General features: G+C 39.3%; 1 protein-coding gene across 1 annotated transcript in view; it reads right to left on the minus strand.

Annotated features, from left to right (window-relative positions):
- st6galnac5a (ST6 (alpha-N-acetyl-neuraminyl-2,3-beta-galactosyl-1,3)-N-acetylgalactosaminide alpha-2,6-sialyltransferase 5a) overlaps nt 1-15,969 on the minus strand; it is a 63,100-nt gene that overhangs the window by 5,419 nt on the left and 41,712 nt on the right. Inside the window, exon 4 of the mRNA XM_030752939.1 lies at nt 2,635-2,742. Coding sequence (XP_030608799.1) covers nt 2,635-2,742 — 108 coding nt within the window. The remainder of the gene's footprint in view (nt 1-2,634; nt 2,743-15,969) is intronic.

A 15,969-nucleotide genomic window follows, 5' to 3' on the forward strand; every position in this document is an offset into this window, starting at 1 on the left:
ACTTCACCACTGCGTACTTTTCCTTCCTTTGACAGAGAGGAAAGATGGGCATTTTAAAAGCAGTCCATAAACAGCATGTAGCAGCAGTTTAACAGAGTAAAAATGATTCCCCTGCAAGACTGAAAAAAATTATTTAACAGAAAAAGGAGAAGAGAGGAGGCATTAAAACATTATTTGAATGTTCATATTTATGCATCCTTTATGCTTGTTTATTTACTTAATATTCATTTATTAATGCTTTAGCTCTATATACATTTGCAGGTCAATAAAGCATAAAGATGTGATATTTGAGGTACAGTTTTAAATTCTCAGTAGTGTCACATGAAGTAAAAATCCACTGATTTTAGCCTTGATGAGAACTAAGAGGAACTCTGAGCATCGGCGTAGGCCAATGATTGCTCACAGAAATGAAACAGCAGCCGTCCCTCCTCCTTATTGTCTATATTGAATTTGTGCTAAAATCCAAAATAAAAAATATTCTTTAAGCAATCACAGCCAAGGACAAAGACATACAGAACATTTTACAGTTTGTTCTTCTTTATTGAGAAATCTAATAAGATTTGTTCCCTGTTCAATAAAATCCCCCAATTAAAGTGCAGGCTGAGACTGATGAGACGTGAGCTGTAATTCAAGCCATTAAACTCTGCTAACGAGGCTGGTTGAGTTGGTTGCTAGAAGCAAGTCAGAAACTGCTGCGTATCCTATGCTACATTTCTCATACATAACACCAGGATCAGGATTTGTGGAAATGTGAGAACTGTACCAATGCAGAGCATGGAGAAATGATTTTCTATACTCCTTCATCCTGGATGTTTTTTTTTTTTTTTATATAACGTGGCTTTTGTTGTACTTGTGTTACATTTGTTAAAGTTGCATTCGTTAGAATTTTATTTACTTCTATTAATTAATTATTTCCTTTCATTTGATAAAAAGTTGACATATCACTGAACAATGCTGTAATGTTCCTAGTTGGCAGTTAAAATGATGTTTCAAACTTCTATCATTAGAATTTTGAAGATGGGTGGTTAAAAAAGTAGAGCCGTAATGCTATCTGCTAAAGGCTAATATTTGATTCTAAACTACTGCACTGAATCAAGATTGTTGTCTGACAGCAGAAACAGTCAAATGCTTAATTTCACTGATGCATACAATCACCAACCACTTTGTAGATATCTGCAATATCTAAAACAAATATCCAAAACAGCAAATCACATGGCAGCAACTCAGCACATTTAGGCATGCAGACATGGTCAACAGGAGAATGGCTAGACTGATTTCAGATGATAGTAAGGCACCAACTCAACTCGTTACAACCAAGGAAGGCAGAAGAGCATCTCTGAATGCACAACACATCGAACCTTTAAGCAGATGGGCTAGAGCAGCAGAAGACCACACTGGGTCAATCACAAAATCTCAGTCACATAAAGCACCGCTGGAATTAGTGAATGTGGGAAATTTCAAATCATGGATGTGCAGCTGACAAATCAATGTGGGGCAGAATCTCTGAGGAATATTTCCAGCACCTTTTTGAACCTATATCACGAAGAATTAAGGCAGTTCTAAAGACAGAAGGGGTCTAACCTGGGAGAAGAAAGGTATAACTTATAAAGTGTCCAGTGAGTAAATGCTGTTCTCATAGGATGAGAACAGACAGTTCTGCTTGACAACAAAATGACTTCTTTCCATCTAATCTGCATTAGAGAACATGCATTAATCTGACCAGACTAAAAGCATCTCTGAAAGAAAAATCACTCTGGTAAAATAAGGGCTGTCTTCGGGCTACATATGAGGTATTATCCCTCATGTAAGCATGTTCCAGTTCATGGCTGGGTGCTCTTAAGTCTGCATTTGCATACTGAATAATCCAAAGGATAAAAACATTCTGATTTTAAATGCAGTAAATGCACCTTTTTCAAACGTCTGAATTCAGAGTCAACGACCAATGTGCGCTTTCCCAGCCTCCGAACCAGATAATCCATTGTGTCTGTTAATTGTTGGATATTTTTTTTTATTGATTCCACAGTGCAGCAAATGAAAAAGTAAAAAGCTTGTTGTGGGGATGTTGAATGGTGCAGAAAGCAAACCAAATGTACCAGCACAAAGTGGTAGACAAAGCCAGGAAAAGCAAAGGGAGGAATGACTCAAGCTTTAGTGCAGGAGCAGGGAATTTGACTAGGCGGCCTATATTAGTTAAAATGCTTTCACTGTCTTTTTTCCCCCATTTAAAATCACAGATTGTATTTGGAAGTTGATCAGTGTAAAAACAGCACCTTTGTTAAAGGCGCTAGCTCTGCAGTAATGTTTTACTGTCTGAAACAAGAAAACCCAGGGCTCTGCCTTTTTTTCATCATTATGAATACTTGTCAGTTTACTGAATTATTATTTACTAATACACAGGGAATTTAAGTATTCCAAAAACCTCTCCAGCCACACTGAAATTTCATTTTCAGCTGTCTGAGTATATTTAGTTTTAATCTTTCTTATCAGGCAGCTGTGCTTCTATGAATTCATATTTGAAGTTACTGCATTGACAGTTCTGCTTTTTAAAAAAAAAAAAAAAAAAAAAAACTCTCAGTGATGGTGCATGTTGGTGCTGCTGGTGATGAACTTTGACCTTCAGCTTCACTGTCTCACCTGCAGAAGTCAGGGGCGACCATGCCATAGACATTGATCCTATCGCACAGCTCCAGGGCGATGGTCATAGTGAACCAGCCGGTGCTCAGCCAGGTCTTCGATATTTTCCTGCAGAGCAAAGGAGGAGGACGTAGGGGGAAGAAAGAAGATAGTTAGATGGATTTAATGCGTGGGAGACCAGGAGGATGAAAACCGAAAAAGAGGGATAGATCATTAGAAAATCTCACATTGGTGTATTAGGGGAGAATAAAGATCTATCTAAATCCTGAGGTCGATTTTCCTGGCTGCAAGATCATTCAAGTTCCCTCACAGCTTCATTAAAATACAGATCCATCTTACGTATCGACCGATACAAATGAACCCTGTCAAATAATCAAATCCTTAATCAGAAAGGAGCCTTGCTCTGCATGAAGTGTCGATAGTCGGGTGACATACCTTCAGCTGCAGAATGATCTGCCTGCTTTCAGGAAGAAAAGAACTGACCACTAATCACACATGATGCAATGAAAAGAAAAGACAAGAAATAATGTTAACAGTGGATTTAAAATAAAAAAAAAAAAAGTTTCGACATGGGCTCCATCTCAGGACTGCTGTCACATTTAAATAGTTTTTTAAAAATTCCTAGTTGAGTTGGTGTAGCTAAATATACAGCTATTTGGTCTCCAGTGTAATGAAACTTGCACCACTTCTAAAGGGCGCTGAGAAAAAGTTACAAGTGAAGATGAAATTAAAATAAATTCAATAACTTTGACTCGAGGTTTTGAACAACAATAAATTAAGTCTATAACACCACTGTGCTGAAATTTTTAGAGAGCGGTCTCTTTCATTCAGATTCTAGTATTAAAATACGGTATAACTTTCAAAATAATCTTTGGATGCTGATTTGAAAATTCCTTCTAACATAAATACCCCAGCCGAGGTTAGTATGTACGTAAACCCCAGGAGGCCAATCTGGAAGTCGTTCCACCGTCGCATCAACAATTGGAAGAATGAAATCTCACACAGTGACCAATTGTCCCCAGAGCTGGAAGCTAAGCTAGTCTGGTGATGTACAACCATGAAAAATGTGGAAAAACTAACATTCCCATCGGCCTCAGCTGTACTTTCTTTTAGATAGCAGGAGAATAAACCTAATTTAGGGAAAACAAACACACTCGCAGTCATGTGTTTGCTGTTGTGTGACCTGAATGAATTACCTTCTTGCAGGTTGTTCTTGGCTCTTTTTATTTTTGATTAATAATCAAACTAAACTGCGGTAGGGGGCATGAACTTTTTTCAACTTCTGAAGGGGTTTCAAAACAGGAAATGGCCCGAGAATGACCCTGAACTTAGGACTAAGTGCCAAAGTGTTTTTGGGAGAAAAAAAAAAACTGTACCCAAGTTTGTCTTTCCCCTCACACACCAACAAGTTGTATCCTGTTTCTGCTGGAGTTCTTTTCTCTTTTTAAACTGGAGTTCTTTCTCTGCACAGTGCCAAGTGCTTCCTCATAGAAGACTGCTGTATTGTTGGGGTTCTCTCTTTATTATTATAGAGTCTCTCTACCGTACAACATAAAAGGCGGTGACTATTGTTCTATACTGGTGGTAAATAATATGACTTAAACTGCTCCCTGTGGCAGGACTGCAGTGCCACTGGTGTTCAAGTATGTGGGAGAATGGCTGAATGAAAACATGCAATAAAGCTCTTTGCTGAGCCTACCTGAGGTGGAAAGATGCTATATAAATGCAGACCATTTAATTGCTAAACATCAACCTGAAAATGTTAGTATTTAATTTAAAACACAGCTTTGCCTACAGCCTCACAGAATTACCAGCATGGTCTTGTTTTCACAGCATAGTAGCAACAAAACCTCATGATACTGATCTCCAGCTTGCTGGCCTGTAGCCACAGCTGTAATCCCTTCCAACTAAAATTCATGCAGATGAGCTGAGCTGAGCTGCTGTTGTCCAAAAAACATTTTGCAAAAAAAAATAAATAAATAAAAAAAATAAATCAGTATTCGTCAAATAATCTTATGAAAATGTATTACAAAATGCATCATAACTCCCTGGTAGACACTGTGAAGATATATTCAGATATGAACTGATGTAGCAGGTTTATGACACACAATTGAATCCTTCAGCTGAATTAGACTCAACTATGGTCCTCATCAAGCTTCCCCTGCTGAACAGCTGAACCATCCTGAGGGGGACTGCTATTGGTAACTAGTGGATGCATTAATGTGTCAGTATCTGATGCACTTTTAGATGGCCTTTGGTAAAGAAACACTGCAACTTATACTGAAGCTTTATGAGAAAAAACAAACAGAGCACAGCAAATGAGGGAAAATGTATTCTAATACATTAAATGCATTTCCTTTTTCGGTAATTCAAAATGCACCAGAGCTTCCTGTACTGTTATAGGTAGTAGTGCTATACAAAGGGCAGGCATAAGGCAGAAAAAGAATTACAGAGAAAACTATAAAGACTCACAACCTCATGTGTATGCATAATTTCGGCGGATAAAACAAATCTTAGAAAGCCTTATGGTGAAAGTGAGTCCGCTGAGGATATACTGTGTCTGATGTTCACGGACAAGTTGTTTCATATAATGCCGCCATCAATTTTAGATTTTAATATAAGTTTGGCTTAAATACTGCATTTATAAAATGCTCTCGCACAAGACAGCAATTCCAGATCTGACGAGCCAAGTTTATTAGCTGCAAGAAGCGAGATGATGGGGGAAAAAAATGATCATATTTGACAGTAAATGCTAATGTCATTATAGTGCTCACAGCAGTAATGCAGGTGTAGCCTTTGCTATGATAACCATCTTTGTTTAGCATTCTAATAGTTGATAATTAACACCAAATACAAAGTAAAGTGATGGCTGGATTACTGAGCATGTCAACGAGGCTGGCCCTCACCTGGCATGAGACACAAAGGCAAAACTGGCCATTAAAGAGACATGACCATTAATTACTATGAGGAGCTGCAGAATGCTTGCAAAGCAATGTAAGAATACTCATATATATATATATATATATATATGTGTAGAAGCAAATACACAACAAAGCAAGCTTGATATAGCCAGGCTTTCTGTGTGTTAGTGGGCTTGACAAATGGGAATCACAGTGGTGGTCATTAACCTGTTTGTAGGCACAGGCTTTCTGCTTCAGTCAGTGCTCACACGAAAGGGGGCGTCTCATCATCTGACTTTTCTTCAGCTCAAAACAGACCAACTAACCAACCTACTTCAGTTTGCGATATTATAAGAGGTGTTAGAAATCTATAAAGAATAGAAAAAAGAAAAATAAATAAGGCAAGAGAGGAATACTGCCAGTTTTAATATATTTGTTTGCCACTTATCTGAGCGCTACGGTTTACTTCTAATGTGACATCTGCACAGGTGTGAATCTTCAAACATTACAGGCTACCTGAGAAGTCCTATCCCATAATGAGGGAGTCATGAATATCACTTTATTGATTTAATACTCTCAGTGATAAATAGCCCACAATTAGACAGATCAATTAGCTGCAGTATCAGCAACTTGGCAGCAAATCCGGACCATCAAAATAATTATATATATATATATATATATATATATATATATATATATATATATATATATATATATATATATATATATATATATATATATATATATACACACATACATACACACACACACAACTGCTGCATCACCAACTGAATGCAGGCAAATACAGAGTCAAAGAAAATAATCTATATCCCACTCACCACCTGCAGTCAGGAAAAGAATGAGTGAAATGTGGCACTTACACACAATATTAAACAGAAGCTCTGAACATAACCTGCTCTGGAGCAATTATGTGTTCAGCATAAGTTACCATAGTGATCCAGCCAGGTAAAAAGAGACGCACCTTTGTGACATTGAAAACTCTGGCCCATTAATCTCTCTTTATAGAACGCCCCTCAGGCTGAGTCACAAAACAGCTACAAAAATGCAAAATGATGCAAAACATCTGCAAGACATATAGTGAAAAGTTCAAAAGATACATAATGATAAAACAACTGATAATGAAACTGTTTGGTTTGTGGTCATTTACAGTAGGTGTCTTTTAGTTTTTGGTGTCTTGCTCTTTTGTAGGAGGTTGGGGGTGCTCTTTGATTATCCATCCATGATGCATAAGAGGGTGATTCAGATTACAACTGTTTGACTTCCTCAGATTTTGTCCTGGTGATAGTTTGAATGCAGGGTCACAAATACCTCTATCAGATTTCAAGGCTGCTGAAAGGTTCCCCTCAACATCACAAATGCAAACCTCACTGTGGTGATGAAATAAAGTCAGAATCGTCAACGTGACAATAAACGTGAATGTTAACCACATCTGGTGTGATTTAGTTATGTACATGTTACGATTATTACACTGAATCAAGAGGATAATACATGTTAAATGTGTCAAAATTAGTTATACTTTTTCTTTGGCTCTTTTCCCAGAACAGTTCCTCACAGTTTTAAAATGATGTGGCGGAGGAAGAGTGAGGAGGCTCATATTCAAACTCTTGCTTGAGAACACTTTGACAGCATGCGTTCCTTATCTCCCGACCGGCCTCATCACCCTGCTGCTTCTCAAAGCTTGTTACCGCTTCTTGTCTGTTCCCACACATATGCATCAGCATCCGCGGCAGCTGAGGCTTTAACTCGGCAAGACAGAGAAACAAAGCCGGGGCCCTGATAAGAAAAGTCTTGACAAGAACAACCAGGCAGGCATCTCGAAACTCTGCTCGCCTGCTGTTGATGAGGTGACACATTTGGAGTGGAGGGTTTACCTGGATGTTTGAAAGGATGTTCAGACCTTCTCTCTCTCTCGTTTTCTCACAAATACAACAGTGCAATTCAGGAGGGGGGGGGGGGGGGGGGGGGGGGGGGTGGGTACACGTCAAGCAAAACTCCTGAAATAAAAGCCCTGTTTAGCACCCACACTTTGAGCATTTCTCCTTCTTGGGGAAGGTGGCAGAGAAACATCTTCCTGGGAAAGCTATAAGGGAGCAAGGAAATGTTTCCACTGTTGAGCTATTATAAACAGCACCCTAGAGTGTACCTAAGAAGTTAAACTCTGCTGTTTTGTAACGGCAAGGCTTCAAGTCTACACTTTGATGCATTTTTAGACAGGCTGTGGCGCAGTGTTGGTCAGGCTTTGATGTGAGAAGAAATGCCTACTTAAGCTAAGTAGTAGACTGCTGTGGAATTTAGGGAAACACTCACTGAGGTTCACACTGAAATAAGGTTATAACTGATCTTCACTGGTCCCTGATCTTTTAAAAACTGATTAATGTTGATCTGGTCTTTCAAAAAGACGTGCACCAATATTGCTTCAGGAACATGGGAAAGGCGTTGATTTGGCCTGATGCCAACCTGTGACACAAAAATCACTACTTATTCATGTAATACCAGTTAACTGTAGTCATCCGAATGTATTAGGAGAAAGAACCCCAATGAACCTCTTTGAGCAAGCACCTAGCAATAGTGAGGAGAAAAATAAACTAATTTCTAACAGGAAGAAACCTCCGGCAGAGCCAAGCTCAGGGAAAGCAGCCATCATCTTGGTGTGTAAGGGGAAAGAGAAACTTGTACAGTCTGTTGCCCAAGAAAACTCTGGCACTGAGTCCTTGGTTCAGGGTCATTCTCAGGTCTTTTCCTGTTTTGAACCCCTTGAGAAGCTGAAAAAAGTTCATGCCCCCTACCGCAGCTTAGTCTGATTATTAATCAAAAATAAAAAGAGCCAAGAACAACTTGCAAGGAGGTAAATGATTCAGGTCACACAACAGCAAACAAAAGACTGGGAGTGTGTTTGTTTTCCCTAAATTAGGTTTATTCTCCTGCTATCTAAAACAAAGTACGGCTGAGGCTGATGGGAATGTCGTTAGCTTTGCACATTTTTCACGGTTGTGCCTTTGTGTCCAACGCCATCGGACACCTTTAGAAGGCTAAAGGAGTCTATGATCAGAGTATAGTGCCTGATTTATCACCCTTAAATGTTTCAGATCAAACAAATTTTAATATTAGACAAAGATAAACTGAGTAAATATAAAATGCATTTTTTAAAACAATGATTTCATGTAAAGGGATTTTTTTTTCTACAAACCTACCTTGTATGAAAAAGTAATTGCCCCCTAAACTTAATGACTGGTTGTACCACCCTTGGCAGCAAGAACTGCAATCAAGCATTTGCAGCAACTGGCAATGAGTCTTTCACATCTTTTTGGCCCATTTTTGCTTGCAGAATTGTTTTCATTCAGGAGGGTTTTTGAACATGAACGGCCTGTTTAACCTCACGCCAAAGCATCTCAATCAGATTTGAGTCCGGACTTTGACCAGGCCACCTTCATTTTGTGTGGTTTTTGGATGTCATTTTGGCCCAGTGTCTTTCTTATTGTTGAATCATGAATACTGACCTTAACTGAGGCAAGTGAGGTGCTGTTTACACGAAGCCGTTTTCACTGGAAACGGTGTCGTTTTGATGCGTTTCAGCCTTTCATTTACATGATGGCGTTTCAAAAACGATCCGCGTTTACACGATGACGTGAAACAATGGAAACGATGAAAACGATGTAGTTCCCATGCCAGGCCACAAGTTGCCATTGGTTTTCTCTTTGCAAAGTTTGTTTATGCAAGACGCGCATGCTTGGAGTGACACAGTAGGTAGTGCGGCAAATTGTTCATTACTTACAAAACGGCCAATGTGAGAGGTTTTGTGTGGACTGACGATGAGGTTGGATCGCTGGTGCACACAACGCTGAATTACACAAACGGCAAAAACACAAGAAAAGCACAAGAAGCATTCGTGAATCCGCGAGTACTGTTTATCAATTTGCGCGTGCGCGAAAAACTGTGGCCGTTGTGTAAACGCAAGGCCAAAACGCATCAAAACGACGCAGTTTCAAAATGAATCTGTATTTTGTATATAGTTGGGTTATCTTTGAGTAACATAAAAATTGTTTGGCAATCTGAAAAATGTAAATGTGCTGAAATAAACATGCATGCATTAATATTTCTGCAACTTTTGAAACATTTTGCATTGCTACTTTTTTTCCCCTCTACTGTGGACATTTTTTGAAGATGCTCATTCATTCAAATAAAAATAACTGAGGGCAAACATGCACTACAGCTATAGTAAATAGTGATTTTAGACCCAGTCTTAGTTGGTTCTCTTCCTGCAAAATCAAGCAAACACCACCTCTCTTGCTGCATCCTCTCATTATTTCTCTCCAGTCCAATAAAGCTCATCGTTTGCTGGACAAATGCACAACAAAACCGCCATTTCCTGTTGTTTTAAAATGCGGTTGAACAATCCAGACCTCCCACATCAATTGGCCCACATTGGCCACACTGAATTGACAGTGTTATGAACAGTGACAACGCACTTTTGTGTGACTTGCTGCTTTATTAGGGTCTGTCCATCCACACAGCAAACAACAGTGTCGACCCAAAGTGATGCTATCGCTGAAGAAGCACAGGCTTCTCATTTTCATTTAATTAAGACAGGACCCAGTTTGCCTGGAACATGCTGATTTGTTTTGATATGCAAACACAGCCACCGGGCTTTAATATAACAACAGCCCTGTCTCTCAAACACACACAGCCATACACACAAGCTCTTCTTTTGCAAATGAGAAAACTTTCAGAGTTCAAAGCACAGCATTCTGACACCAACCAATCTGTGGTGGATGCATGGAGGTCTTAGTCAGGAGGCATGCAGCTAATCTCACTTAAGAAGTCTTCCTCATTTCCTTGTTTATGAACATGCTGATGAATAATGTGGTGTGAAATGTCAAGCTCTTAGCTTCAATGACTGTCTTTTAAAAGGACTTGAGGCAAGCTGTGAGTGGGACGACAGATTTATCCCTGTGAAGGAGAGGACTGCTGAGCCTCATGTTTACATGGTTTGGGATTGTAAATCTAGCAAAATTACAAATTTAATTATAAGTTTAATTGTATGTTTATCTATGAGTCTTAAAATTATGTATTTCAAGATAAGATTTTTTTCCAATTGCATTGCTCCAATTAAACAGGAACTAATGAGAGAAAGAACTGTTTAGTCTTTGGGGTTTTATTTATTTTTGTCTCTCTCTCTCTCTCACACACACACACACACACACACACACACACACACACACACACACACACACACACACACGAATTGCCAAAACTATTCCCTCGTCTGCCTTCACGTGCATATAACGTCGGACAACCATTGCAGCTATAACAGAATCAACTCTTCTGGGAAGGCTTTCCACGAGGTTTAGGAGTGTGTTTAAGGGAATTTTTGACCATTCTCCTGGCAACTGCCAAACATGTCTCCACTTCTCTAGAGTCCAGTGATGACATGCTTTATGCTACTGCATCTGACACTTGGCATTGGTGATATAAAGCTTGGATGCAGCTGCTTGGCCATGGAAACCCATTCCATGAAGCTCTCTACTCAATGTTCTTGAGCTAATCTGAAGGCCACATGAAGTTTGGAGATCTGCAGTGTCTGACCCTGCAGAAAGTTGGCGACCTCTGTGCACTATGCGCCTCAGCAACTGCTGACCCTACTTTGTAATTTTTACATGTCCTACCACTTTGGAGCTCAGCTGCTGTCATTCCCAATAGCTTCCACTTTGTTATACAGTAACACCACCAACAGTTCACTGTGGAATATTTAGTAGTGAGGATGTATTTGGGATCATTGTCCTGTTGGAGCACCCAACTGTGTCCAAGTTTCAGCTGTCTAACTGTTGATTTGAGGTGAAGTTGAAGAATTTGGAGATAGTCCTCCTTCTTCATTATTCCATCCTCTTTGTGCAGTGTACCAATTCCACTGGCAGCAAAACAGCCCCAGAGCATGACGCTACACTACCATGCTTGACAGCTGGTACAGTGTTCTTAGGTTTGAAAGCCCCACCTTTACTCCTCATAATATACCTCTTGTCATTGTGGCCAACAAGTTAAATCCTTGAGCATAAAAATATTCTCTAGAAGACATTTGGCTTGTCCATGTGGGCAGCTACAAATTTCAGTTGAACTTGAAGGTGCTGATTTTGGAGCAGGGACTTCTTTCTTGGTAGGCACCCTTTCAGTCAATGGCGATGCAAAACATGCTTCATTGTGGACAGTGACAGTGATGCTCCAGCAGTCTTAAGAGTTAGAGAGGTCACCTTCTTTTTTCAAGCTCTTTTCAAAGTTTTTTTTGAAGATGTTTCACCTCTCATCCAAGAATTTCCTTCAGTTCTAAAACCAAAGGGTGGAGAGTCCCAGGTATTTAAACCCTAATAGGGGTTGTCCCCTTCGGAGGTGGCCGTTGACTCAAAGCTTAAAGAAGTCCAGTTGCCTTCTTTTTTCAAACTCTTAAGACAACCATGATCTTGATGACTGAGAACCCAAAGAGACGTGGTGTTCCAGCAGTTTCCAGTTCACGGCAGGCTTTAGCCTTGGTGGCTCCTGGGTTGTTTCTGAACATCCTAACCAATTTCCTCTCATCTGAGGGTGACAGTTTGGGTCTACTTCCTGCCCCTGGCATAGTGGTGACACATCAGAATAACTTATACTTATGTACAGTTGTTTGAATTGATGATCTTGGAACCTGCAGTTATTTAGAAATGACTCCAAGAGACCTTCCCAACTTGTATAAATCTACAGTTCTCTTTCTTAGATCTTCACTGAATTTCTTGGACTTTCCCATTGTTCTGAGGTTTGCTCAGTCCAACTGAGTGCTGTCAAAAAAAATCCTTGGCAAAGAGAAACTACTAGCTGTAGTCAGTTATGATCTGTAGCGAGTAGTTAATAGGCCTTGGCCTTGTCAAGTTAAAAGACATCTTGTAGAATCTTCAGCACCACTTATTAAAAGATTTGAGTCTTTGAGCCTATATGTATACTTTTGACCCTGTGTGGATTAGAGAAAATCCAAAATTAATTCTAACATGTGCACCCAATTCTTGTTTTTTAAAGTCATTAAAGATGTATGCTGTACAATCAATCAAGAACAGTTCAAATAAATTATTAAAAGCCCCAGCTTATCATGACATTCATGCCCATAATGAGTGTATGTAAACCTCTGACTACAGGTGTACATATAGGAGCTATATTGTCTTTGAGCTTATTATTCTGATTTATATGCAACTGCTGGGAGGTGAAGGTCACATAAAGGTGTGATTCACTGTCATTAGTTCAAGCTGAAACACCTGCTGAGCATCATTATTTCATGACGCTCCTATAAGGACATAGTGTAAAAATATGTGAGTTCGTTTTGTGTGTGTGTGCAGGGTATTTATACCTGACACCTTCAGGCTGAATGATTACAGTGTTTAGGGTTGATTACTAATTTAAAGACCTTCACTTTTTCCAGCCTCCTGTGTATCTACTTGACTTCTACAGCACATTCTGTGTGATCAGTTTCTGTCGCATTTCTTTCTTTTTCCGTTTTCGTAACCATGAAAACAGCAGCAATAATGAAGCCTGAACATATTTTGTTTGCGGTCTACTTCCACATATCATTTTTCTCTACTACTGTACATTCCTCACATTTTATATTATATATATATATATATATATATATATATATATATATATATATATATATATATATATATATATATTAGGGATGGGACTCGATTAAAAAAATTAATCGAATTAATTACAAGCTTTGTAATTAATTAATCGAAATTAATCGCATTTTAATCGCATTTCAATATTTGACATGAGAAATATTAATTTAAGTTTAGTTGATGAATGAATCAATATAGATAAGCTTAAACTTCAAAATCTTGTTTATTTTCCCACCAGTCTACTACACAGACCAAAGAAGGGTGGAAGTGCTCCTGTGATAAGCAAACTCCTGAAATTAAAGTTAAGAATCATAACTGGATAGTTTTATTCAACATTAATGTCTCACTTGTTATACCGTATTTTCCGGAGTATAAGTCGCACTTTTTTTCATAGTTTGGCTGGGGGTGCGACCTATACTCCGGAGCGACGTATATGTGACATTTATAACACATGAACCAAAATACTCCAGCCACTTGACATCTCCGTGAGCTGCAGCTTTAAGGCAGTCTTGCGTAACCTGTGGGCGCAGTGGATGATGGATGGAGAGCACAGCTTAACGGCAACTGGGAGAATGCGCCACCCAACTTTCCTGGAAGTCATTGGATGGATCAAGAAAACATGGGCTTCAGTGACAACCAAACCATCCTGTTGGGATTCAGAAAGGCTGGAATAATTGGAACTGCAGCTGACGACGAGTCTGACTAACGCGACACAGAAGAGGAAGCGGCGCTTCGTCTACGGAGTGTACAGAATTGTTTAGAAGTGACACCGAGGATGAAGAATTCAATGGATTGATGGTTTGGTTAACTTGTTAGTATGTTCTTTATGCTATGGTTATCTGAATAACTTAATGTTACGTTAACATACTGTAGCGATTCTCTTAGTTAGAGAGCGTGTTGATGTTGTGGGATTTCGGACTGTTCGGGAGGTTCGTGAAGGCAGCATGGAGAGAGAGAAAAAGACCGAGAGCTTGCCTGTGTGTGTGTTGCTGTTCCGCTGTTGTAGTTATGGTTGGCGTGGCTGTGGCCTACAGCAGCCGTTTTTCTGTTAATAAAGACGACCTTTGTTGTGAATATCGCCGACTTTGGAAGTGTGTTTACAACGTTACAATACCGAACACGTGTTCGTTGTGCGTCATGTAGCTGAATGTGCTACGTTAGCATAACGTAGGCGTAACCGTGTTCGTCCTGTTCTTTAATCCATTATTATTTTAAATTGCCGTTCAAGATGGAATTTCTGCTCTGGGTCTCGGATTCTATCACCCCCCCCCCCCCCCCCCCCCCCCCCCCCCAAAAAAAAGTGCGACTTATAGTCCAGTGCGACCTATATATGTTTTTTTCTTCTTTATTATGCATTTTTTGGCTGGTGCGACCTATACTCCGGAGCGACGTATAGTCCGAAAAATACGGTAGTTGGAAATTAATCATTCTCTCAGCTGTATTCCTTGATGTTGAAATGTGTTATGCTTGTTTTAACAGCTTATTTTGAATTAAAGACTTAAAATTAAACCACAAAAAGGAGAAAAAGTTCGTTCTCCATTTAACAGCTGTTTTTACACAGCTGTGCTTCGCACTCACGGTTGCTAGGCGACATGAGCTACGCAGAGGTGACGGCAGCTGATATGAAGGCTAGCTGCTCACTTCCGGCCTTTGTGGTGTTCGTGGGCTGCGAAAGACGTGGGCCGGGTCCTTCGAAGGATGCGGACCCTAATTTGGACATTGTGCGTCGATATAATCTGTATGCCGGGAACTCGCGCACTGAGAAACGTTCCACGGTGCAAAGTGCGGTTAAAATGCGTTAAAATTTTTAACGCGTTAATTTCCCCGTAATTAATTAATCGAAATTAACGCGTTAAAGTCCCAGCCCTAATATATATATATATATATATATATATATTAGGGCTGGGACTTTATATATATATATATATATATATATATATATATATATATATTTTCTAATGTTAATTCTCCACAAGCAACAGACTTGAATTTTCGCTTCAGTTCGGTTTCGGACTTTAACGTGGCTTGAGGCTGTAACATATAAATACTTTGTCTTCCAAATGACTGCACTCCTCAGTTCTTTGTGGTATAAGCTCTTATCAATACATAAATCTGAACATTTTCATTGAAATTTAAGAAGATCAGGAAAAAAAAAAAAAAAAGACCCATTTCCTTTCACTGCTCAGTCCAAGCAAACATTTTTGCTACTAAAGAGAGCAGAAGACTCAACAGCGTGACATAGAAGAGAGCTGCTGTCATACCTCAAACATTGAAAACCAATGTAGAAAAATGGCGGAAATCTCTGCACTGCATGCATTAATCTGAGGCACATCACTTTCCCTTCATCAGTTCTTGTTATTCATTTTACTGCAAATCAAAAATGTGAATTTTTGTGTTTGTGTGACCAATTACACTTTTATCTTGGTTATAATAGCTTAAGGAGTCCTGTGACATTTCATGAGTCACAGCAAAGGTTTTGCCCACCTTCAACCTAAGCAAAAGTCTTATCAGCCAAAATAACTGGAAATGTGTGGGTGTGTGCATGGCCTTTAAAGGTTACTTGCTTGGTAAATGTGTCCTATTCTTTTCATTTAGCAGGGTGCTTTTTCACCGCTGAGCCTTTTGAATATTCTCAAGTGTAACTTCAAATGATGAGGAACTTTTGGCTCTGGGGCTTTATTCATAAAAATGTTCTTAAATTTAACACTGAACTAAGTATTGTGATGATTTCCAAAATTGTGCTTACTTATCATTCATAAAAGCCATACAAATCCCAAGTAAAGCAG

The sequence above is a fragment of the Archocentrus centrarchus genome, chromosome 17 (genome assembly GCF_007364275.1).
Source record: "Archocentrus centrarchus isolate MPI-CPG fArcCen1 chromosome 17, fArcCen1, whole genome shotgun sequence".
NCBI classification, from domain to species: domain Eukaryota; kingdom Metazoa; phylum Chordata; class Actinopteri; order Cichliformes; family Cichlidae; genus Archocentrus; species Archocentrus centrarchus.